General features: G+C 37.3%; 3 protein-coding genes and 1 long non-coding RNA gene across 8 annotated transcripts in view; 2 read left to right on the top strand and 2 right to left on the bottom strand.

Annotated features, from left to right (window-relative positions):
* Positions 1–8466, bottom strand: part of LOC127874692 (uridine diphosphate glucose pyrophosphatase NUDT14-like) — a 13700-nt gene extending 5234 nt beyond the window's left edge. Inside the window, exon 1 of one of the 2 annotated variants that reach the window (XM_052419203.1) lies at positions 8373–8466. The gene's annotated coding sequence lies outside the window, so the exon portion shown is untranslated. Of the gene's footprint in view, positions 1–6454; positions 6603–8372 lie in introns of those variants that run through there. The other variant, XM_052419204.1, reaches the window with a different exon arrangement.
* LOC127874693 (uncharacterized) overlaps positions 1–26930 on the top strand; it is a 228251-nt gene that overhangs the window by 155228 nt on the left and 46093 nt on the right. The gene's annotated exons all lie outside the window — the stretch shown is intronic.
* On the bottom strand, positions 3669–6426 carry LOC127874686 (uncharacterized). The gene is made up of 2 exons (XM_052419185.1): positions 5694–6426; positions 3669–5224 (listed from the first exon to the last, which is right to left on the bottom strand). The coding sequence occupies exons 1-2, from the start codon at positions 6086–6088 to the stop codon at positions 3862–3864; spliced, it is 1758 nt and encodes a 585-aa protein (XP_052275145.1). The 5' UTR covers positions 6089–6426; the 3' UTR covers positions 3669–3861.
* On the top strand, positions 6474–26930 carry LOC127874687 (adipocyte plasma membrane-associated protein-like). Of its 4 annotated transcripts, XM_052419186.1 has the most exons (11): positions 8208–8384; positions 10501–10609; positions 10697–10799; positions 12758–12856; positions 17082–17197; positions 18191–18283; positions 18556–18672; positions 19707–19872; positions 20993–21127; positions 23443–23632; positions 25886–26930. In XM_052419186.1, exons 1-11 carry the CDS (start codon positions 8355–8357, stop codon positions 26108–26110), a joined length of 1383 nt encoding a protein of 460 aa, XP_052275146.1. In that variant the 5' UTR covers positions 8208–8354; the 3' UTR covers positions 26111–26930. The 4 variants fall into 4 exon arrangements, with proteins under 4 accessions (XP_052275150.1, XP_052275146.1, XP_052275147.1 ...); XM_052419190.1 differs by lacking the exons at positions 8208–8384; positions 10501–10609 and adding an exon at positions 6474–6492; XM_052419187.1 differs by lacking the exon at positions 10501–10609 and having other exon boundaries at positions 8217–8384.

Here is a 26930-nt window from a genome sequence, read left to right as displayed (position 1 = left end):
TACCGGGATTTTAACTGGCCACAAAGCGTCAGAAACGGTAGGTTAACTGACCACAAAGAGTGAGTGGCGGTAGGTAAACTCACCGCAAAATGTGCATTCCGGTAGATCAACTGACCGCAAAGTGTTTGTACCGGTAGATCAAGTGACCGCAAAGAGTGTAAACCGGTAGATCAACTGTACGAAAAGTGTGTATACCGGTAGATTAGCTGACCGAAAATTGTGAGTACCGGTACGTAAACTGACTGCAAAGTGTGAGAACCAGTACGTTAACTTACTTAAAAGTGTGAGTACAGGGATCTTAAAAGACCGCATAGCGTGAGAGCCGGTAGGTAAACTGACCGCAAAGTGTGAGTGGCGGTAGGTAAACTGACCGCAAAATGGGTATTCCGGAAGATCAACTGACCGCAGAGTGTGTGTATACCGGTAGATCAACTGACCCCAAAGTGTGTTTACCGGTAGAATATCCTAACATTCTCCTAGCAGAGTTGTCGTTCGTGCTTCCGCAGTGTAAGAGAGTGAATGTAATGAACCGCAGTGTAAGAGAGTGCTGCCCGGAAAGTGATCAACTGACCGAAAAATGAGTAAAGCGGTAGATCGACAGTACCAGTATCTCACCTGACCTCAAATTGTGAGTACCGGTACGTAAACTGACTGCACAGTGTGAGTACCGGTACGTGTACTTACTGCAAAGTGTGTGAACCGGTAGATTAATTGACTGCAAAGTATGAGTAAGGGTACGTAAACTGACGTACTGTACGAAAAGTGTGTATACCGGTAGATCAGCTGACCGAAAATTGTGAGTACCGGTACGTTAACTGACTGCAAAGTGTGAGTACCGGTATGTTAACTGACCTCAAAGTGTGAGGACCAATATGTTAACTAGCTGCAAAGTGTGAGTGCCAGTAGGTTAACTGACTTAAAAGTGTGAGAACCGGTATCTTAACTGACCGTAATGCGTGAGAGCCGGCAGGTAAACTGATCGCAATGTGTGAGTATGTGCCGGTATATTAACTGCCTTAAAGTGTGAGAACCGGTATCTTAACTGACCGCAAAGCGTGAGAGCCGTTAGTAAGGTTAACTAACTGCAAAGTGTGAGTGCCGGTAGGTTAACTGACCTCAAACTGTGAGTACCAGTATGTTAACTGACTGCAAAAGTGTGAGGGCCGGTAGATTAACTAACTGCAAAGTGTGAGTACCGGTAGGTAAACTGACTGCAAAAGTGTGAGTAACGGTAGGTTACCTGACGCAAAGTGTGAGTACCAGTATGTTTACTGACTGCACAGCACGAGGGCCGGTATATTAACTCAATGCAAAGTGTGAGAACCGGTAGGTAAACTGACTGCAAAAACGTGAGTACCAGTGTGTTAATCGACTGCCAAGTGTCAGTACTGGTAGGTTAACTAATTGCAAAGTATGAGTACCGGTAGATCAACGGACCGCAAAGTGAGAGCAACGGCAGGTTAAATGACCGCACGTATAAAATTCCTTAAAAAAAACAATTTTAACCAAAAACAAATTTAGATGTTTACAAAAAAACAAGAGCATCGCCTTGCGGGACCAGACCGCTCATCTATTTTCTTTTTAAAGGTGAAGGGACTCTCATTTTCAATCACAAAGGAGGGAGGGGTGGAGTGAAGAGGGGTGTATAGTGTGGGGGCGTGGACATTTATTACATTATCTTCCAAAAATGCGGAAAAAAAAAATGCAAAAAAAAAAAATTCGAGGGGGGGGGGGGGTTGGGTGGGGTGGGGGGAATTATTGGGTGCGATGGTTGGACGGTATTTCAAACATAAAATAATAAAAATAAATGTTTGTGTTTTTTAACCGTTTCAACAAAAACAAATTTGGGGGGGGGGGTGGGGGGGGTGGGGGGGGGGGGGGGTATAGTGTGAGGGTGTGGTGGTCATTTGTGAGATGATCTTTAAAAAAAAAAATAAGGGGGGGGGGGAATTCGGGGGGAGGGGAGGGGGGTATTCTTGGGTGCGATGGTTGGACGGTATTTCAAACATAAAATAATAAAAATAAATATTCGTGTTTCTTAACCGTTTCAAAAAAAAATTGGGGGTGGGGGGTGGGGGGGTATAGTATAGTGTGAGGGTGTGGTGGTCATTTGTGAGATGATCTTAAAAAAAAAATTAGGGGAGGGAATTCGGGAGGAGGGGGTGGGGGGTATTTTTGGGTGCGATGGTTGGACGGTATTTCAAACATAAAATAATAAAAATAAATATTTGTGTTTTTTAACCGTTTCAAAAAAAAAAAATTTTGGAGGTGGGGTGGGGGGGGGGGATATAGTATAGTGTGAGGGTGTGGTGGTCATTTGTGAGATGATCTTAAAAAAAAAATAGGGGTGGGGGGAATTCGGGGGGGGGGGAGGGGGGGAATTCGGGGGGGGAGGGGGGGAGGGGGGAAGGGGGGAAGGGGGTATTCTTGGGTGCGATGGTTGGACGGTATTTAAAACATCAAATAATAAAAATAAATATTTGTGTTTTTAACCGTTTCAAAAAAACCAATTTGGGGGGGGGGGGGGGGTATAGTATAGTGTGAGGGTGTGGTGGTCATTTGTGAGATGATCTTAAAAAAAAAGAGGGGGGGGATTCGGGGGGGGGGGAGGGCACGGGGGATGGTTTGGGTGGAGTCTATTGTGGTATGTCAGGTAAGAGAAGTTTTGTCAAAGTATTAATCAAATCTAATCATAAATAAAGAAGTTATGGCATTTTTAGCAAAATTTAATAATTTGACCTTGCGAGTCAAGGTCATTCAAAGGTCAAGGTAAAATTCAACTTGCCAGGTACAGTAACCTCATGATAGCATGAAAGTATTTGAAGTTTGAAAGCAATAGCCTTGATACTTTAGACGTAAAGTGGATCGAAACACAAAATTTAACCATATATTCAAAGTTACTAAGTCAAAAGAGGGCCATAATTCCGTAAAAATGACAACCAGAGTTATGCAACTTGTCCTTTTACTGTACCCTTATGATAGTTTGCGAGTGTTCCAAGTATGAAAGCAATATCTATGATAGTTTAGGGGTAAAGTGGACCAAAACACAAAACTTAACAACAAAATTTTCAATTTTCTAAGTATAAAGGGCCCATAATTCCGTCCAAATGACAGTCAGACTTACATAACTTTGCCTGAACAGTCCCCTTATGATAGATAGTAAGTGTTGCAAGTATGAAAGCAATAGCTTTGATACTTAAGGAATAAAATGGACCTAAACACAAAACTTAACCAAAATTTTCAATTTTCTAAGTATAAAAAGGGCACATAATTCTGTCAAAATGCACGCCAGAGTTATCTAACTTTGCCTGCCCAGTCCCCTCATGATAGTAAGTAAGTGTACCAAGTTTGAATGCAATAGCATTGATACTTTCTGAGAAAAGTGGACCTAAACACAAAACTTAACCGGACGCCGACGCCAAGGTGATGACAATAGCTCATAATTTTTTTTCAAAAAATAGATGAGCTAAAAATGAAAGCTGCAATTGCAGATCAAGTGCATAATAGTATATCATGAGAGAGCAGCGTTAAGAAAATTCATCGGGCGTCATGCAACGGGGCTATTCCAATATATAATCATGCTGAATTAGCGTTTATTGAAGCAGTGTTATCGTCGTATCACGCCCCGTCTGATATGGATCCATAAAATAAATCGGTAAAACGGGGATGGAACGTTTATTACAAACACATCTGGTGATTGTGTAAACATCAATACTATACAATCTCAAAAGCTCACAAGTTAACATTATAATTTATTGTTTTTAAAATCGTGCATCAATACCATATTTTATGTACAAGTTGTAAAAAACAATATCAAAGTATTGAAAATCATAATTAAATATACATGTACAATTGTTATAATTATTTTAGGTCAAATATTTTCACAAAGTTTTTGCCTTTCATTGTCAACACAAGTCTAGAGTGTAGCCTATCAAATATGACAGCTAACGGCGTTCGAACCCCATTGGCTGGGTCCAGCACCACGCCTTGACGAGCCAAGCAATGGTTGAACTGTACCACCGAGTTGGACGTGTAACTCGCCACTAGAATCTGTCCGTTCACATCTACCGCAATCGCACAATGACCAGTAAATATTTCGTCTGCAATCTGCCGAACGATTTCACCAGTCCTTTCCAGTACCAAGATTTCTCCGTCATTGTTGGCAACTACAAGCTTGCAGAGCGCACTGCTATATGATAATGACGTTAAAGTAGTGTGCGGGTTACTATAAATCTCACCCACAGTTTCGCCAGACTGACTGTAAGCTACAATGGCAGTTTCAGAAGCAACATATATATGCTCGCCATCAAACCCGAGCCCGCAACACTTCCCGTAAACGGTAAAGCTGTCACTGGTAGAGAGTTTTCTTGACTCCACGTTCACAAGCTGTAACACTGAATTTTCGGCGGTGTCTATTGCAACGACAGCTTTAACGTCACCTAATGCTAAGATTACCAGCGGTGGCGCTGACAATTGTATACTATCTACAATTTGATACAACACGTCCAGCTGTTTGATCTTTGAGTTCGAGTTATCCGCCAATAGAAGCGTTCCATCTAGCATTTGACAAACAGAAGTGACGACACAAACATTTCGGTCTCCTTTGACTCTGACATCATACTGACATTCGCCTTTGACCTCGTACAAGTGCGGAAAAGCCAAGGTCGGTTCGCAGGAGAGGTATGTTTTATCTTTTCCGTACCAGGCCAGACTTTGCGCAAACTGTTCAACTTTCGGGTCCACTGTGAATTTAATCAATGATCTCGATTCTTCAGACGCTTTCAGTGTAGATGCGTTATTCTTTAGTCTTGATAAAAGCTGGTTTGTTTTCTTTGTTTTTACAAAAGATTTTCTCTTTGATTTCTCGTCATCATGTTTTGACGATTTTCGTAACTGTTTCTCTATATCTGCCATCATTTTATCGCACTCCTCCAAGTCTTCTTTAATATCGCGAGTAAGCTCCTTGTGGCGATTTTCGATGTGCATTCTACCTTTACGTTCACGTCTTTCTAATAACCAATTTATCAGTTCCTTAAATTCTTGAAGATCTTGTATGGCTTTTGCTGTCTCTGCTTCGATTCGTTTCAGTTCTTCGCGCTTTGACTGACGTATTTTCATCAACGATTCTCTTATCTCGGACAACTCTTTGGTTGACTTCTTAAGGTCTTTCTTTTTGAACGGCTTGATATCAATTTCAGACAATGGAATGACGTCCCGGCAAAATCTACAAAGGAAAAAAAATATTTAAACCAATTGCGCGTGTGAGCTAGGTACAATATACCGATATTATTATGTTCTTCGCGCAATTTTCACTGAAGCAGATTTATAAGCCCCTGTTGTACGTATAAGCGAATATAAACGCTCAATTCCATAAACTTATCGGTTTATTCATCTTGTTAAAGACGAATTCAAATTGGAAAATTGTATTTGCGCGTAATGATCGTGGTTTTGGTGTAATTCAATGTGAGATACAAATGCAGAGTTTCATGTTGCACCTGTTACATTATGGCATAGACTTTGACCTTATCGGATTACAATTCTAAAATACTAGTATCTTACACACTAGGGTGAGTTTGCCGTTAAGTTAGATCGCAACTGTCTTAGATCAAAAAGGGAATTAACAAAACCTTTACATGCATCCTACTTGAAACAATATTTTTCTACAACACGCTCTGTTAACTCAATATACTAACCTATGCTTGCTAGAGGAACATGTAATGCAGACGACAACATCGTGTGTCCCACAATACGCCTCCACTGCCATATCCGGATGGTCATCGCACGAGAATCCCGAGTCTCCTGCGTCCAGTGACTGACCACTGGCTTCTCCGTTCACTTCCACCTTTGTATACGAGTCAACGTCATTAAGTTGTGAAGATCTGACATCTCCATTTATTCGCAAATCATTCTCATTATCACGTTCGTTCGCATGCTTTTCCTTCACTGATGAATAACTTTTGGTATCGATGCGATGGTCACTTTGATGACTTAAGTCTTCTACGTGTCTGTGTTTACATACAATATTTCCGAAGTTATCCCCTTCTAAGCCAATTTGCTGTTTTGTTATGTTACTATACCAAGAAGCCATCGTGACTTCTACTATTCAGATCTTAGTTCCTTGTTTCAATATAAGCCTAAAGCCTACGCGAGTTCGCTTGTCTAACATTGATGTTAACCAGTATATACGGGTACATGTACATTCAAGATTGTATGGTCCTATTCTTCTTTAAATCACTTCCGCAGTTTGCAACAAGTAGTATCATGAATTATAAAGAAATTAAAACCATGCAAGTTTCTTTATTAAACCAATGCAAGAGAATGTTAAAGCCTCTGTTTCATTAAAACAAGCTTACATGGTTACTCAAAACATAAACACAGCGTATCGTGTTTCATGCAGAAAATTCAATTCATCAATATAAGCGATCGATAGAATACACAAATTCAATGGACTTACCTCGTCGGTGTTATTTGATATTAATTATCCACTAACTGGTAACATGTTTATTTATTGATCTAGGGTTTAATGCACGGATGTATGCATGCATATTGTGCACCTGATTTATACATTAAGTAATACAAATAATAACAATATAGCTGAAGCTATTTTTAACAAGAAATGGCGCGGCTGAGGCCTACGCGTATCCCCACGCCGCATGTTTGACCCAGGGGCGCCCCAGGGTTGGTAACGGCACCATGCATAGTTGAGATTGACTGTATTGTCATAAAAGAGGTTCAGTATCAATTTGAAGTGAATCGGTGTAGACATGAAGAAATTATAGTAAAAGGCAATTTTGTGTGGGCGTGGCCTATGTGGGCGGGGCGCCCCAGGGTTGGTAATGGGGCCATGCATAGTTGAGATTAACTGTATTGTCATAAGAGAGGTTCAGTATCAATTTGAAGTGAATCGGTGTAGAAATGAAGAAATTATAGTAAAAGGCAATTTGGGTGGGCGTGGCCTATGTGGGCGTGGCCTTTGTGGGCAGGGTGCCCCAGGGTTGGTAATGGGGCCATGCATAGCTGAGATTGACCGTATTGTCATAAGAGAGGTTCAGTATCAATTTGAAGTGAATCGGTGTAGAAATGAAGATATTATAGTAAAAGGCAATTTTGGGTGGGCGTGGCCTATGTGGGCGGGTTGCCATAGGGCTGGTAATGGGGCCATGCATAGCTGAGATTGACCGTATTGTCATAAGAGAGGTTCAATATCAATTTGAAGTGAATCTGTATAGAAATGAAGAAATTTTAGTAAAAGGCAATTTTGGGTGGGCGTGGCCTATGTGGCCGGGCGCCCCAGGGTTGGTAATGGGGCCATGCATAGTTGAGATTGACCGTATTGTCATTAGAGAGGCTCAGTATCAATTTGAAGTAAATCGGTGCAGAAATGAAGAAGTTAATGTAAAATAACATAACAAAAATGAGTGAAAATCTCTGACCAAGCCCCGCCCCAACCCCCATAACTTTTTACCCAGGGGTCAGATCAAAATTCCGTCACTGTCACCATCGCACATATGCTCATAGCTACCATGTATGTAAGTTTCAAGGTTTTAGTGCTAATAGTGTAGGAGGAGCAGGTGGCTAGGACGGACGGACAGACGCACATCACCACAATATCCCCATTTTTTCTCCGAAAAACGTGGGGATAAATAGTACAAAGTATTTTAAATCAAGCACACAGCATAAACTTTTATCCGAACCTCACGTTACCATAGTGTATGTAACATTCAAGTTCACATAAACCAAGTTCGCATTTCGATTACGGGACATAACTTACTACGGTATTTGAATACATACTTAGTTTAAAGGCAAAGAATTCGGATAAGGGCCAATTTGACGTTAATGTAGAGTATGGAGAAAAATAGTGATTAATATTTTTTTCCCATTTGATTGCAATGAAATAGCGCATATGCTTAACAATTAACTTACAAATGATAACAAAATGTTAAAAAGGATTGGTAATCGATCGAGGACATGCGTAACATGAATAAATGTGAAATTCTGGCTTTCAAAAACTTTGAATTACTAAAAAGGACAGTCTCTGCTTTCTCCAAGTTTGTTAAATATCTTTTCAGAGAAGTGCAGTAGACTACTAAAAATATAATGTTTTAATGTGTTATGTTGGAGGCATCTGTCGGAATATTTGTGTGAGTGAACTATATGAACTCCGTGTAGTAAACATCATTACACAACAGTAATATATACAGTGGTTGTTAGCCGCAATAATTGCGAAAATTACGACATGGATATTGCGTAGCTGTCCTTCTGCTAAACAACAACAATTTACTGCAAAATAAACTTGTATCGAGTGTGTGACAGGTTAAACCAGATGAACAGCTCATGACAATATAAAGAGTTTAATGTTTAAATTAAAATACCTGCGAAAAAAGGTAAATCAGTTGCGTTTAAAAACGAAAATGAAGATTTCAAAACGTGACACATTTCAAGTTGTAATAATCGCTATTTTTGAGGGCTGAAATCCACTAATAAATGCCCTGCTGTAAAGGTCACAATATACTAAAAGATTTCCTTATCAAATTCAAAGTAAAAACAATTACTTTATCAAAAAATAAGATCAAACTTTTGCGCTTCATAGAGACGCTCATAACCATGCCTTTTCTCGAACAGCATTCCAAGCCGAATTGATTTACACAATAAAAAAGATAGGTCATGAGATTGATAGAAAGAACTCGACACAAATCATAGGTCACTGTTTTACTGCCATTTATTTACTGGCTGCTCTCCAGTTGATAAGGGTTTCCATCTGTCAAACTCTTATGTAGTCTCCAACCTTTACGCAAAAGAGTGCATTTCTTGAAAACAACGTAACACATGCACCCTGAAATATTCTAAAATAAAGTCATGGCAAGTGCCCCTACAGAGAATCATGACTTCAAATAAATGATATTCATGTTTTTAGAGGGTATAGCATTGCACATCATAATTGTTTAGTATACTGTTACCTAAAGTTCAGAACGTGATTGAAGACATACAAGTGTTAGGCTGTCTGATTATCGCAGTAGTTAATACACTTAGGCAACCCAGGTTCTATACCCCTGATACAAGAAGCATGTGATTTTGGCTGATGAGTACCATACAGGACAGGTGGGGACTCCTTTGGCTCCCCCCTACAGCACAAGACCACATGAAAATAAAAAATCACTAACAATTAAAAAGATGGAAAATGCAGACATTTAAATTGACCTCAACTTTCTTGTCTCTAATAAGTTGATGAGATAAATTGATTGGACACACTTAAGAGTTCACATATGATTCAGGCTGAGCACAGTAGGACCCCATTAAGGATTCACCTCGAAATACACATACATATAATCATTTTTTCGTGAAAATCGTGTAACTGCCAAAATATTTTAATAAGTTAACCTAAATTGATGAGATTTTAATATTGAAAACTTGTGTATACATTATTTTGGAAGCTTGACACGCACAAATAATTGTGCAATCTCATGCTCAGTTAAAATTTATTTGCCAATAGAATTATAGTGACATATGCAACTTCAACTATCATCAACCCAAAAGTTTGTCTTTACCAAAAAAAGCTGCATCTTGCAAGATTAACAACTTTTCAGCAAATGGATCCTTTGCTCTCCCCTTGATTTTAGGAAATGTCAGAGAGAACATTATCCTAGGAAGATTTAAATTGCTTGTGTAAGTCTTGAGGGGAAAATGGCTCCTTATCAATATCAAGATCAAGATATCTACTATCTTTATACAATTTAAGAAAATCATATCAATTGGTCATATTCAAATTGATGACTTGGCAAGTGTGAGTGACTGTGTGTGTGCGTGGGGTGTACATTTTTTACAACAATCTTTCGTTTATTGCTAAATTTAAGAGCTCAATACTCATTTATTTTGAAGATAATATCAGGGGTCGACATTTTTTTCTTCAGCAACTTTCCCTGCAGGGCGAGTAGCTAAGAATTTTCACTTGCCCTGCTGAAATATGTACTTTCCTTGCAATTTATTGAAAAAATGCTATTAATCAGTAACTAATATATGTTTTATTGTGATTTTCTATTGGTTATCATATATAACTGTTAACTCGTGAATTTCAGTAAAGTAAACTTTTTTAACATACTTTTAACTTGTTTGTTTTTCATTTTGTCCTCATGGTCACAATCATTATGATTACACTTAAGGAGCATTGAAGAGTCCGAAAGGCATTTTGTTAAACTCAAGCATGCCTCTGTGTGTACAAAAGGCAGTTTTGTCTTTGTCATTAAAACTTGCCAATAGCCACTCTTTAAATCTAAAGATGTGAAGAATTAAGACGAATTTTTTAGCAGTATTGAAAGACCGTATACTGTACTGTATAGGATACATTCATGGAACATACCGGTATCGCCACGTATCGGGAACAGGACTAATTTAGGCGCAGTGTGCAATAATCAACATCCAGTTAATTTTTAATCGCCGATTAAACGCTGTTTTGTTAAGTAAAGATGTGTTAAAACTTAAAATTTTTATCTTCATTTAATCCAGAAATGCCACTCGCCCTGCAAGACAAGCGCTGCCGGAATATTCACTCGTCCGGAGCCGATTTCTACTCCTAATAACGAGGGGCGAGTGAATTTGTTGAGCCCTGAGTATGGTATTTCTACATTTTATATAAGTCCGCGTCTACAGCTATTTTTAATAGCACTAGCTTATGTTCTTACTAATATTGTTTTACCCTTAGACTTAACGATGTCTGAGGGTTTGAGGAAACGACAAGCAAACAACAAGCCCAGAGTAGTGGAGCAGGATGTGACAGAAGAAAAGAAGTATCGCCAATCAATTGGGTAATAATGTTATTTACTATTTTGACAATACAAATTTTAATCTATATGAAGGATAATCTCTTTTGTCAACAATGATTTTAACTTTTATAATAAGATGAATATAAACACAATACATAAACAATAGTTTACTTATAATGTGTTTTATTTTTTCACTTATTATAAATTATCATATATTATAAATGAATTGTGTGTACATATTTATTTTCAAAACAAACATAGACAAGGAAATATTTTTCGCGTTTTTTTTCACCTGACACATAATTTTCCACGTCTTCAAGCACCTCGGCTTTACGCTTAAGAATGTTCTGAATTTGATTTTTACCGACTCCAAACTCATCTGCAATTTTACGTGCATTTTTACTCTTTGACAATTTTAAAACCCGAATTTTCTCGTTCAATGTTAACACTTTTCGTTTTGACATTTTAATTTCTGCATGTACGCTTAAGGAAATCTGACTCGATTATGATACATAATGAGCTGAAAAAATTTAAACACGTCAATTGAAAACAAACAAACAGACCTGATTGGAAAATTTATTAAGTAAATAACAATGTGATTGGCTAACAAATATCTACTAATAAGCATAATTACAAATTGGTAATGTACGGATTTCGAGAGATGTTGCCGATTAATAGTTTATTTTCCGCACTTCTCAGGAAATGTTTGTCGCGTACAGTGCATTGTTTCTGCACCTGTTATCTATACTCGAGAACAATCGGCGTTGTCTCTTAACGTTCCACATAGTAAACTTTTAAAGCTGTAGACTGTGCGTAAAACGTTCCTCTATTATTGAACTCAATAAAATGATATGCAGTCTACAACAATACCGGTCAGAACCGGTCAACGAGACAAAGCATAATCATAATGGTTGGTGTGAAAACAAAGCAGTGGTGTAACAGTACATCTTATCGGCTTAGATAAACAATTAACACGGATTTGTCCCTGAAAGATCAATACATTAACCACTTTTACCTCTTAGTGGTCGCTTAATTCAAGATTTGGACATCAAAATACATAGAAATCAGCGGTCGCTGGTCACGTAAGACAAAAGCTGCTAAATACAATATCATTATATAGCGAAAAAGCTCCGTGGGATTTCAAAATGGTCGCGTAAGACAAAGGTCGCTTAATACAAGTGGTCGCATCCACAAGATTGACTGTACATAACATGACTGTGGTAATTTATACTTGAATGTGGGACCACACATATTTTTGCATTATCAACTACAATTTATAATAATTCAGTTGAATATTTTCAAATATTCAATATTTATTTCCATTATTTCCTTCAATGTGGAAAGATAAGCTTTTTGTTTTAGGCGACATCAACATTATGCCAACATTGTGTTAGCAAAAATATAAATATTAACATTTAAATTGAAGGAAATAAATCCAGTAAAAAGCAAATAAAGAATTACCAAACTCATGATACATTTTACTGCAGGTTCTTTTTGTAATGGAAATACGTGACAGTGTTAAGTTAACCCTCTGCCAAACCAGGTATTAACTTTGGGGCATTTGTAGGCCCGTGGAAGATCAAACTTAATTAAGAACTTTCAAGTTTTAAAGGCTTCATATACTAACTCTTTCAGTGCTGGAACCGAATTTTGAAGGCCTTTGCAAACAGTTTGGATCCAGATGAGACGCCACATAATGTGGCGTCTCATCAGGTTCCAAACTGTTTGCTATTCTGATAGTATTGTTTGAAAAAAATCGAGGAAAATGCTTATTTTAGAAATTCAGCAGACAACATTTTAGCAGACGACAAATTTCCCAGCATGCAAAGGGCTAATATTCTGATAAGAAGCAAGCAGCATAAAACCTGAACAGACTGTGGTTGTCTGGTTGGCTGTTCTGGTTTTATTCTAGTTCCATATAGCCATTTTCATTTTGCTTGTGAGCGAGGAAAGATTATAGGAGTTAGATGTCCAAAAAACCTGCACAGTTTTTATTCTAGATGGCGCAAGGCTGGGTTGATCAGTACAGGCCTGACTCTGATCATCTTTCCTATGGTTCTGTCTATCATACCTTCACCAATTGACCCAGTGGCATACACGTAAGTTTGCTGAAAGTGATATAAGGCCTTTTCTTGGCCATTTTGGGAAAAAAATGCAATTTCAGGATTTTGATTTTTTTGCGCAAAAACTCAACTGACTTGTGGAAGACTCATTTAATATTATTCTTTATAATAATTCAAATCAGGAGAACAAAATCATATTTATTAAACAGTGTTTTTTATGCCCCCCCGAAGAAGAGGGCTCGGTATATTGTATTGCACATGTCGGTCTGTTGGTCCATCTGTCGGTCCGTTCACCAAATGGTTTTCGGATGATAACTCGTGAAAGCTTAGGCCAAGGATCATGAAACTTCATAGGAACATTGATCATGTCTGGCAGATGACCCCTATAGATTTTCAGGTCACTAGGTCAAAGGTCAAGGTCACACTGACTCAAAACAGTAAATTGGTTTCCGGATGATAACTCAACAATGCTTAGGCCTAGGATCATGAAACTTCATAGGTACATTGATCATGACTGGCAGATGACCCCTATTGATGTTCAGGTTACTAGGTCAAAGGTCAAGGTCACAATGACTCGAAACAGTTAAATGGATTCCGGATGATACCTCAACAATGCTTAGGCTTAGGATCATGAAACTTCATAGGTACATTGATCATGACTGGCAGAGGACCCCTATTGATTTTCAGGTCACTAGGTGAAAGGTCAAGGTCACAGTGACTCGAAACAGTAAAATGGTTTCCGGATGATACCTCAACAATACTTAGGCCTAGGATCAAGAAACTTCATGGGTACATTGATCTCGACTGGCAGATGACCCCTATTGATTTTCAGGTCACTAGGTCAAAGGTCAAGGTCTCAGTAAATTGAAACAATAAAATGGTTTCCGGATGATAACTCAACAATGCTTAGGCCTAGGATCATGAAACTTCATAGGTAAATTGATCATGACTGGCAGATGACCCCTATCGATTTTCAGGTCACTAGGTCAAGGTCACAGTGACTCAAAACAGTAAAATGGTTTCCGGATGATAACTCAACAATGCTTAGGCCTAGGATCATGAAACTTCATAGGTACATTGATCATGACTGGCAGAAGACCCCTATTGATTTTCAGATCACTAGGTCAAAGGTCAAGGTCACAGTGACTCAAAACAGTAAAATGGTTTCTGGATGATAACTCAACAATGCTTAGGCATAGGATCATAAAACTTCATAGGTACATATTGATCATGACTGGCAGATGACCCCTATTGATTTTCAGGTCACTAGGTCAAAGGTCAAGGTCACTGTGACTCGAAACAGTAAAATGGTTTTCGGATGATAACTCAACAAAGCTTAGGCTTAGGATCATGAAACTTCATAGGTACATTGATCATGACTGGCAGATGAACCCTATTGATTTTCAGGTCACTAGTCAAAGGTAAAGGTCACCATGACTCGAAACAGTAAAATGATTTCTGGATGGTAACTCAACAATGCTTAGGTATAGGATCATGAAACTTCATAGGTACATTGATCATGACTGGCAGATGACCCCTATTGATTTTCAGGTCACTAGGTCAAAGGTCAAGGTCACAGTGACTGGAATCAGTAAAATGGTTTCAGAATGATAACTCAACAATGCTTAGGCCTAGGATCATGAAACTTCATAGGTACATTGATCATGACTGGCAGATGACCCCTATTGACTATCAGGTCACTAGGTCAAAGGTCAAGGTCACAGTGACCTGAAGCAGTAAAATGGTTTCTAACGTATTCACACAATGACTGCCACTACAACTGACAGCCCATTTGGGGGGAATGCGTGTTTTACAAACAGCCCTTGTTAAATATTTAAAATTGGGTCGGGTAATCGGCCCCATTCCCAATGGAAAAAGTATATATTTTCCCCAAATGGGAGTTAAACAATTCCCAAAGGAAGGTTCCCCCCAAAAAAAGTTTTGTATGTTTTTTCTTGTAGATCTCAACATTTTGTTCATCTCCCATCCAAGTTCAACCTTAGTAAATATAACACTGAACACACTTATGTTCTTAATTTTAAAGCATTTTAAGCAAAATAACAACACTAATTTCCAAAATTTTAGTCAAAACGCCGCGAATTTTCCCATTCCAAAAATGGTGCCAAAAAACAATGTTATAGTTATAAACTTTCTTAGATGTAATTTAAATACAATTTACCTTAAATAATCATAAGACACTTATTTAAAAGAATAAACATTTTTTTTCCGGACATTGGGATTTTTTTTGCAAATTGAGAATTTTTTTTACAATTTTGGTATGGGATACGTCAGAAAAAAGCCTGGGTATTATTTATTCTCAAAGAACATAAGTTCACAATCTTCAGTGGAGAAATATTGTATTTGTATAAAAAATGCTTCTCAAAAACTGTCTCCTTGTCAAGTGGTATCCTTGTGAAACTTTCAACAGTTGATAACTATCAAAAATATAATCCATTTCAGTTAGAAGTTGTGTAGCCTCAGGGTACCATTTATCAACCAATGTTGCGTTTGTTTTGTTTAATATAGAAACTTTGTTTTAAATTTTTAAATAATATTTGATAAAATTACTTGACGACATGACTGAAATGTTTGTTAAATCAATTCACTTCTGGGAACATTTTGGAACTGGTGTGGAACCATTTCTCGAACATTTAATTTTGAAGCCTACAAAAAGTACAAATACACATAAGTCAATTGATTTATTCCTTAAATGACATGCAATATTACTTTTTTTAATGTTGACTTGAAAACAGATAATGTACCTCATATCTTAAAAAAAATATGCAATAAGAGTTATATTGTATAGATCGCATAATATCACAGTTTTAAGTATCAGGAGTGTAATATTTTTTTTTACTGTCCTGGTTTTCTTAATGTTTACTCTGAAAATAAAGAAAAATACTTACAAACTATTAATTATGTATAATGAAATGCTTTATTTGTTTAAAGACAGCAATTTAGAAAGTGGGTTTTTAAGTATATTTTTTAACTTGATTGGTTGCAACATTGTCAAAACTAAGAATAGTAATCTCAAGGAGCATAATTTTCTAGTTATGTAATTGTTCATAATTGGAAACAAAGTGAAATGCAGTGCATGTTTTAGAATGTCTTAAGTATAAGTATTTTCTATCAGTTCACACGTACAATTTATTTAGTAACAAATGTCCTTTTTTTTCCCTGTTACCACAAATTTTTGAAAATATGTTGTTTATTTACCCAGTTCATTGTTAATATCAAGACACAACACTCTTATGCATACTGTTACCACTGATTTCCATAAACATGTACTTGTTTATATACTCAGTTCATTATTTATTACAAGACACAACACTCTTATGCATACTGTTTCCACTGATTTCCATAAACATGTACTTGTTTATATACTCAGTTCATTATTTATTACAAGACACAACACTCTTATGCATACTGTTTCCACTGATTTCCATAAACATGTACTTGTTTATATACTCAGTTCATTATTTATTACAAGACACAACACTCTTATGCATACTGTTTCCACTGATTTCCATAAACATGTACTTGTTTATATACTCAGTTCATTGTTTATTACAAGACACAACACTCTCACACATACTGGTAACAGACTGCATAGTATATTGTATAAATGTAATGTTATTTTCCTGTTCTCACATTCTAACTGTATTAACTACTCATTATTTCACGCATGTATAAATGTGTAATAATATGAATTTGTTATCACAATTATGTTTTATGCTAACATGTAAGTGAATAAAATATGTATTCTGTTCTATCTTTAAATTGCAAATTATTGTATGACTCGAAATCAGTTCACCAAACACATATAATATTTCACATGCAGACACACACACAATTGGTTACAAAAGCTGCAATCTATGTTTTAAAAAAAGAGGTCTGATTTGAAGTTTAACGATTACTATTACAAAATGTTCATAGTTGACTTACTTTTAACATCAACAGATTTTAGTTTCAAATATTATTCAGTGAATAACCTTGACTAATGATAAAAAATATTAGTTTAGTTTAGTTTAAACCTGTTTATTTAAGCTCAATTGCATCGAAAGCCTCATGCTTATAGAAACGCTCTCGAGTCCGTTTCCTGGGCCTATAATCAGTACTTGGTGTCTTTGGTGGAAGATCTTCAAAACGCTCCCCAAGTGGGGATCTAATCCATGACCTCCTGATCACTAGTATGACACCTTATCCATAACGCCACGGCGAACTTAAATTTTAATAACGTACCTTCAGATTCTGTTTGTAGACTGCCCCCGCCCCCAGAGTGGGTTGGTGCCCTGGCGCCCAACACCAATCTGCAGCGGGCCACCAGGCTGTTCCAGGGGGAGGTAACTGGACCAGAGTCCATCGTGGTCGACGGAGGTAGGGCTTAACGAGGACTGGCGTTCGATCATATGAGCTGCGGTCTGGGAAAACTGGGCTTAATTTGTGTGCATAAAGTGTGATCTTGGATTAGCCTGTGCAGTAGGCACAGGCCTATCAGGCACAACAATTTTCGTGTAGACTGGATTTTTTTATTAGAAGAGACTTATTGTAAACAAAAAGTTTCATACAAGCAGGTAGTGTTATCCTTGAAAAGCATATGAGAATTGCGCGGTCTAATTTTGGATGACACTTTGCATGCATGCATTGGCCCAGTTTTCCCTGAAGGAGGACCATATGATGATGTTATCAGTAAGGTGTTAAAAATACTAGAAATGATGCCAAGAAACCTGAATGTGGACAGTTTACTAATTAATTTAATTTAATTAAATCCCTAGGTTTGCCTGGATGTAATCTAGACACATTTCAGCTCTGTACCTCCTGGTACCAGTATATATAAAGATATTAAATGGAAACAGTGTTTCTGTATTTGTTAACAGTGACCTTGCTGATCCAAGGCCGGTCCAAGCTTGATCTCAATGCAACCTTACTTCATACAAAGTTGTATCAAGTTTGGTTCATGCATTATGCAATGGAGGTATTGACAACCTTTTGTTTGACACTTCCACAGACCCAGCTATCCCCAATCTATTTACCAGGAATTTTCACTATGTTTGAAACCATGTTAAAAGTTGTTTGTTTTAAGTTACATGAGAAAATCTAATTGAGTAGGAAGAGATGAATTGCTTTTGTTTCTACTTAAACTTTGATGCGTCTGTGAAAATTTTATTGTAACTTACTTAGGAATAAGGATCACTATTCACCATGGCTAGAAAGTGTCACTTGTGCAATTCCTATGTTCCTTGGTCAAAGGTCAATGTTTTCTAAGAACCTTTTAATATACTTACCTTTATGCAAGATGCCAAACATGTCGCTTATGCTTTCAACATAATTTAAACCCCACATGCATGTATGGTTCCCGTTACTGTTCAGATTACATGTACACTGGCACAGCCGATGGTCGCATTATGGTCATCCATAAGGGACATGTCCGAGAATTGACGAGGCTTGGACGATTGCCATGTGGTAAGAGCGATTTCATTCTCAGCAAGCTAGTAATTTTCAAGAATTGTGTAACTAACATGAAAGCATTCAGTCAAATTTCAGGAAGGTTACAAACTTCTGATTTGCAGAGAGAACTACGGTCCACATTCCATAAAAATTCCTATAAAATTGCATTTAAATGGATACAAATTTAGCAAATTAAACATGGCAATGGAAATGACACCTTGTTTAATAGTTATGTATGGTTAAAATTCACAGCATTAAAAATTGCTTTTGTCCTTTTGGTTTCACAGAAGGGTTTAAAGATGAGCCAACATGTGGGCGGCCCCTGGGTATGAGGATGGATAGAGACGGCTACTTGATTGTGCTAGACACATACCTCGGCATTTTCAAGGTCAATGTTGCAACTGGTAAGGTGTTAATCCAAAACATGAATGACACTGGTTATAAGTTATATTTTCATGATACTGTGTGGAGGAGTCAGTAAATTTCATCCTAAAGGATTCTTAATTGTTTATATTTCGGCCCATGTGCAAATGCAGAGAAAATCAGGATATGTATTAATGTTGGCGCGCATCAAACTATATATTGTAACATCTGATTATGTTGATTCATGTCTGACCACAAATTGTGATCAGTTTACAACTTTGATAACAATTTAGTCTGAACAAAATATTTGTCACTGTGAATACATGATGCACAAACCTGTAATTTCAACATGTTGCATACGGTTAAAAGCTTCTTGTTTTAAATAACTTTCGATTGAATTTTTTTTAAAGAACTTTGCCTTACTATTTGACTTAGGTTTTTCCTGTATTATATTGGCAAGCAAACAAATATTGCATTTAATCCTATTTTTTACAGAGAAATGAATTAGATACACACCAATATTATAACCTTAAGCTTAAGCTAAGGTGGTATGTATTTCAATTGGATGTCACACCAATGTTGAACATGAAAACACTATTTGATGTTCTTTTTTGACATATTTTCATGGTGAATACATAATTTTAGCCTTACACTATTCTGTATAAAAATAAATCTTGCTTGTTAATCTGTATCCAACAATAGCCTAATATTGGCTCGTCTGTTTTTGGAGAAAACCCGAGGTATTGTCATAACCAGCTTGTCGTGTCGTGTCTTTCCGGCGTCCGCCGTGCTAAAACCTTGACATTGGCTATAAAATCAAAGTGATTCCACCTACAACTTTGAAACTTCATATGTCAATGCACCTTAATGAGTTCTACACTCCACATCCATTTTTGGGTCACTAGGTCAAAGGTTAAGGTCACTGACCTCTAAAAAAAAATAAATTCTGACAAGCTTTAATTTATTAAAAACTGCACCCGCAGCCGAGCGTTGGCACCTGTTATGCGGTGCTCTTGTATACATCAGTAACAAGTACGGTAAATTTTTATATTTAACCATGTGAATTTTTTCAAAGGTGACAAGAAATGGCTGTCAAGTGTGGAAACTGACGGTCACACTTCCAAGTTTCTGAATGACCTTGACATTGGTCCAGATGGGACGTACTACATATCGGACTCGAGCACCAAATGGGACCGCAGACACAACCGATACCTCGTCATGGAGGGCGATGCAACAGGCAGGTAACCCACAAAAAAAATAAAGGTCACATTATTGAAATATATATCTAATTACAGTGCATCTGAGCTTGGTTTATGGTCACCATAAATAGGGGTTTCCCTCAGGTACTCTGCCCTCCTTCCACAGCACAAGACCACATTGAAATTGAAAATCTTTCAGTTAACATTTAACATATAGACATTGCCAGCATGTCAAATAAGTATGATAGGTCGCTGTGGAAAAGTGGATATGGTGTCCGCCTAGCGATCGGGAGGTCTCGGATTTGATCCCCACTGTAGGAGCGTTCTTTAGATCTCTCCCATAGACACCAAGTACTGGTTCTAGTCCCAATTAACGGACTCGAGAGCGTTTCAAATAAGTAGTAGTACTTTCAATGCAATAGAGCTAAGATAAATAGGTTAAACCTTTTTCCACTCAGAAGCAAAGTGAAAATTGCTATATGCAAACAGCATAAAACCAGAACAGCCTGCGAGTAATTCACATTCTGTTAAGGTTTTATGCTGTTTGCTGCTCATCAGTAACTAAGGGTTGGAAATAAAGCCTTTGAAACTTGAATATAGTAAGAAAGGTCTTTAATTAAATTTAACTTTCTAAGGGATTTCAAACATGTCAAAATATGTTTCTAAGTGGGAAAGGTTCAAACTAAACAGGAGTGCTAGGACACTCATGGGACCATCACAGAAAGTATCTTCAAATAGAAGGACTGAATTAAATCTGGAAATACACATTTTCCAACAAGCCCCAATGAATTTTGTAATAAAACTGATATATCATATATAATTTAAATAACAATATATTGATTTGATTTCAGTTATAAGAAGATAAGTGTTGCTACAATAAAATATTAATTTGTATTGTTAAAATGATTTCCAAGGGTTTCCATTTAATGATTTATTCAAGTACAGGCCAGAAGTACATACATCACCATTACATCAAATTTAATACACTCATAATGATTTTATTTTTTTGTACAATTATGTTTTCCTGTATTTTTCTTAATACATGTATTGCCTATTTCTAGTTCATTCTTTGGGCCATCAATGAAGGAATGCTGATCTGTTATCAGTCCTGATTAAATGCTTCATGTCACCAATTGAAATCTCCCACTGTTTTCGTCCACAGATTATTGTCCTACCACCCAGAAACCAACACAACCACTGTCCTAGCGACCGGGATTCCATTTGCAAATGGAGTACAGCTGACCAGGGACAAACAGGCTATCTTGCTGACATCTACAACCCTAGCTGCTGTCTACAAGTAAATTTATAAACCCCCCCCCTGTAATGATGCAGATTATGGTATGCAGAAATTGATATGGACTTCAGTCTGTCTTTTTTCCTGTAGACACAAAATTTGCAGCTGAAATATCAGTCACATAATTATCCCTTTTCAACTTAGATACGTATTTTTATGCCCCCCTTCGAAGAAGAGGGGGTATATTGTTTTGCACATGTCGGTCCGTCTGTCCGTCTGTCGGTCGGTCGGTCCGTCCACCGAATGATTTCCGGATGATAACTCAAGAACCCTTACGCCTAGGATCATGAAACTTCATAGGTACATTGATCATGACTCGCAGATGACCCCTATTGATTTTCAGGTTACTAAGTCAAAGGTCAAGATCACAGTGACTAGAACCAGTAAAATGGTTTCCGGATGATAACTCAAAAACACTTACACCTAGGATCATGAAACTTCATAGGTACATTGATCATGACTTGCAGATGACCCCTATTGATTTTCAGGTCACTAGGTCAAAGGTCAAGGTCACTGTGACTCTACACAGAAAAATGGTTTCCGGATGATAACTTAAGAAAGCTTATGCCTAGGATCATGAAACTTCATAGGTACATTGATCATGACTCGCAGATGACCCCTATTGATTTTCAGGTCAAAGGTCATGGTCACGGTGACTGGAACCAGTAAAATGGTTTCCGGATGATAACTCAAGAACGCTTATGCCTAGGATCATGAAACTTCATAGGTACATTGATCATGACTCTCAGATGACCCCTACAGATTTTCAGGTCACTAGGTCAAAGGTCAAGGTCGCGGTGACTTGACACAGTAAAATGGTTTCCGGATGATAACTCAAGAATGCTTACGCCTAAAATCATGAAACTTCATAGGTACATTGATCATGACTCGCAGATGACCCCTATTGATTTTCAGGTCACTAGGTCAAAGGTCAAGGTCGCGGTGACTTGATACAGTAAAATGGTTTCCGGATGATAACTCAAGAAAGCTTACGCCTAAAATCATGAAACTTCATAGGTAAATTGATCATGACTCGCAGATGACCCCTATTGATTTTCAGGTCACTAGGTCAAAGGTCAAGGTCACAGTGACAAAAAACGTATTCACACAATGGCTGCCACTACAACTGACAGCCCATATGGGGGGCATGCATGTTTTACAAACAGCCCTTGTTACGAATTTGTTGTCCTTTAGAAAGTTAACTTTAATTTTAGACCTTTCTTACTAAATTCAAGTTTCAAAGGCTTCATTTCAAACCCTTAGTTACTGATGAGCAGCAAACAGCATAAAACCTGAACAGACTGCGAGTTACTCGCAGGCTGTTCTGGTTTTATGCTGGTTGCAAAAGCCATTTTCACTTTGCTTCTTATGGGGGAAAGGGTTTAACATAAAAAGATTCAGACATATATTGTTTCTCATGATATGAAGTAGTGCATGTGCACTTTGTTTCAAGCTTAATAAAAATACTTCTAAATTTTGGCCCCTTTTTCTATAAAACGATTATTACAACTTGCTACATATTAGGATCTGTGGCTTTGTCAATGGGTTGAAACGGTGGTTGGGATTCTTCTCTACTATGACAAGGTGTAGTTTGTGTTATGGAATTACATCCCTGAAATATTAAGTTGTAAGCAGAGGATGTTGCAACGTGACAACATTTTAACCCATTCCCCCATAAGAAGAAATTTGAAAATGGATTTTTGCAACCAGCATAAAACCAGAACAGCCTGCGAGTAACTCGTTCAGGTTTTATGCTGTTTGCTGCTTATCAGTAACTAAGGGTTGGAAATAAAGCCTTTAAAACTTGACTTATGTAAGAAAGGTATTTAATTAAATGTAATTTTCTAAAAGACTACAAATGCGTGAAAATACATATCTAAGTGGTAAAGGGTTAAGATATCTGTGATGTTTATAAATCTTACTTGTGTTGACAAAGAGCTTTCTATGAGACTCTAATACATATTCACAATGATCATATTTTGAAGTGTACGGAAGCTTATATTCTCCAGTGGCCTAATTCTGGTGATACAAGCAAATAGTGAGAAAGTTTTTTTTTCCAAGTAAAATTGTTATGCTCAAGCACACATTTACCTTGGAAAAATCGTTTCCTGTATATAGTTAATTTACTTAATGATGCATACATAAAATTAATAACATTTGAAATATGTACTTTTATATCTATTTTTTTTCCACAGCTTTTATTTGCAGAACTGTTGTCTAATTTAAAAGTTTGTTGCAGATTGCATATAGCAGGTCCAAAGATTTTTGACAGATGACCATGTTCAATATTCCTAAAAATGCTTTAATAAAAATTGCAGATATTACATAGCTGGTCCAAAGTCCGGCACCCTAGAGACCTTCAACAACAACCTTCCAGGCCTCCCTGACAACATTCGCCGTAGCAGCAAGGGAGGTTACTGGGTAGGCCTGGCCTCGGTCCGGCGACCTGGGAGATCTATAGTAGATGCCCTGGCATCACGACCGTGGTTGAGACAGCTGATTGCAAAGGTAGCAATGACTTATTTGAGCTGAGCTCTGGGAAAACAGGGCTTAATGCTTGTGTAGTCCCCGAGTTGCCTGTGCAGTCTGCATGGGCTGATCAGGGATATCACTTTCTGCTTATATGGTGATTTTTTATATAAAGGAAGTCCCTTTTTAGCAAAATTACTCACACTAAATTACAAACTGCACAGGCTAATCTGGGATGAAACATTACACACATGCTTTAAGCCCTGTTTCCCAAGAGTGCGGCTCATTTCAGTTTTTATGCCCCCGGTAGGGTGGCATATAGCAGTAGAGCTGTCTGTCAGCCCGTCAGTGTGTGCGTCCATCCGAAAACTTAACATTGCCCATAACTTTTGCAATATTGAAGAACGCAACTTGATATTTGACATGCATGTGTATCTTATGGAGCTGCACATTTTGAGTGGTGAAAGGTCAAGGTCATCCTTCAAAGTCAAAGATCAAATATATGGCTTCAACGAGCGGCACTGTAGGGATTGTTGTTTCACGAACACTAATTGTTGTATTAAGGAAGTCCCTTTTTAGCAAAATTATAAAACACAAAATTATGGACTGCACAGACTAATTTGGAATGAAACTATACACACATGCTTTAAGCCCTGTTTCCCCAGAGCCTTGCTCATTTCAGTTTAATGACATCAGTCCCTAGCCTGGCTGCAGTGTAAGGACTGGGGGGGGGGTCTTAGCACCCCTTCTTTGTTTACTTCTTCTTGAGTCTTTGAAAATTGGTAAGAATTTTGAGATTTAGCTGCAATCTTCAATCTTTAGCTTTTTATTGTTCACTCAAATACTTAAAAAGTTGGTATATTTTTGTGCTGTGGAGGAAAAGTGGAATACATGTGGAACAATTTTACCTGTTTGGTAAAGTGAGCATGACCACATGCGTAGGCATACTTACTACATATTGAAGAATTAATGGTGTCATTACATGATATCGACAACATTTTTACTAGTTCATTTCGTTATTTAATCATCTTAACAACATGTTGAAAAGGTCCATCAGTAGTTCCATTAAAACATGTATTAACAACATATTGAAGAGTTAATTTAGTTAATTTATGATATTTACAACATATTGAAGAGGTCATGTTGTAGTTCCATGATATTTACAACCTATTACAGAGTTCATTTAGGTATTCCATATTTACAACATATTCAAGATTTCATTAAGTTATCACATTATATGCAGGGGTGGCGAAATCAAATGTCCGAGTTGCCCGAGTCGTACATTTGCTTGTCTGGGCAACTGATTTTTTTCAATTAAGTTGTCCGTGGACAACAAATTTTTTAAAAGTTGGGTCCAGGTATACAAAAAATACATTGTATTAAGGCCGTAATTAAGTTTTACAAAACCGGATGTTGACATGCGATTCCATTGTCAGTGCTATTTGCGGAGCAATCAAGCTAAAATACGGGCACTCCTCTGCGCAGTGATCTCCCTTATTCTATAAGATACCAGTAGCATGCCGCATTTTAAACATTCGGCCTGACTGTTAGACAGTGTACCGACTGGTTTCTTTATTTTTACAGTCAGACGGAAATAAAAAGTATCAAAGTAAGATATTCAAAACACGGTCTACCTTGTCATTTAAGACGACTTTAATGGTAAAAATGGAACATTTTTTTTTTTTTTAATCTTCAACAAAGGAGCAGAAACCCGAAGCTTTGAGCAGTCCACCTCCCAAAAAAACTAAGGAAGATTATGATAAAAAATATGATCTATTAAACGCACCAGAACTTTCAAGAAACTTGGCTCACAGATTTTCAATGGTTACCAGTTGATGATAATCAAATTGCTACCAGTAGCGGAGCCTCAGTCTGATGAGGTCCACATATTGGACTAGTTAATTTGTTAAGATTACGGTGAACTTATGTTCAACAAATGTTTTAATAACACTAGCTTTGCAAGATTGAAAGTTTTAGAAGGTCTTTATATTGTTTATAATATACTGCTATAATGAATGTACTATTGAAATACAACTATAAACAAAACTAGCAAATCATACTCATTTTGGTATATTCCACATTGTTTTACATTAATCAATAAATGCGTTTATAATTTATATAAACATTAACGGACAAGTGTAGTTCAGCAACGGACAAGTTAAATTTCCAAAATGGTTGTCCGTGGACAAGTATAGTTTTTTGAGATTTCGCCACCCCTGATATGTACATCTTAATAAAGAGTTCATTTAGTTATTCCATGATATTTACAACCCAACAGTATTTCCCTTTCAGATATTTTCACAAGACGCTATTATTAAACTTCTGAGCACGTTTAACCCCTATGGGATGGTGATTCATCTGAATGAACTAGGGGAGATAACTCAGTCACTTCACGATCCTACTGGGGCCAAGATTTCGGCAGTTAGCGAAGTGGAGGACAGAGACGGAGTGCTCTACCTTGGATCTTATTATTCCCCATTTTTGAGTAAATTATATTTGACTGATATTAAGAACTGATAGCTTGTGTGGCTCCTGCTTTGAATCGTAAGTTATAACATAACTGTACATCCTAAAACATCTAGTCTTATTGAAATGTATTCAAGGAGCGATAACTGTTTTATTTTATTAGCTCGGCTGTTTTCGGAGAAAACCCGAGGTATTGTCATAGCCAGCTCGTCGTGTCGTGTCCGTGTCGTGCTAAAACCTTTACATTTCGTCAAGGTTTTGAACATTGGCTCTGAAATCAAAGTGCTTCCACCTACAACTTTGAAACTTCATATGTAGCTGCACCTTGATGAGTTCTACACGCCACACCCATATTTGGGTCACTAGGTCAAAGGTCAAGGTCACTGACCTCTAAAAAAAAAAAAAAAAATCTGACAAGCTTTCATTTCTTCAAAAATGCACCCGAGCTGAGCATGGCCCCCGTTATGCGGTGCTCTTGTTTTGTATACATACATTTTTGTTTTATTCACAGAATTATTGGAATTGTTGTATTATCATATGTTTTGTACATGTTACTTTTGTTAAGGGCATTAGTAACTGTAAATTCATGAATATCATTAGACACCTTATAGAGTTACAGCTGCTCTGTTATATTTTGATCAAAATTTCAAATATATTCACAGAAATCCACATTCTTACTTCAGTTGCAAATTGTATGTAGGATTTACCATGTACACATGTTTTAATTCTTGTCTTGCCAAAGGTAATATAGAAACAGTTTGTTCAGTTCATAATCTATTGTGTACAATACATTTCTAGGAAATCTGTTAGTACATTGAAAAAGCTTATACCATTATCATCTACATGTCAATAAAGGAAACTGACAAGTGTG

Source organism: Dreissena polymorpha, chromosome 3, assembly GCF_020536995.1.
Source record: "Dreissena polymorpha isolate Duluth1 chromosome 3, UMN_Dpol_1.0, whole genome shotgun sequence".
In the NCBI taxonomy this organism is placed as follows: Eukaryota; Metazoa; Mollusca; class Bivalvia; order Myida; family Dreissenidae; genus Dreissena; species Dreissena polymorpha.
This window is presented reverse-complemented; position numbering and strand designations above follow the sequence as displayed.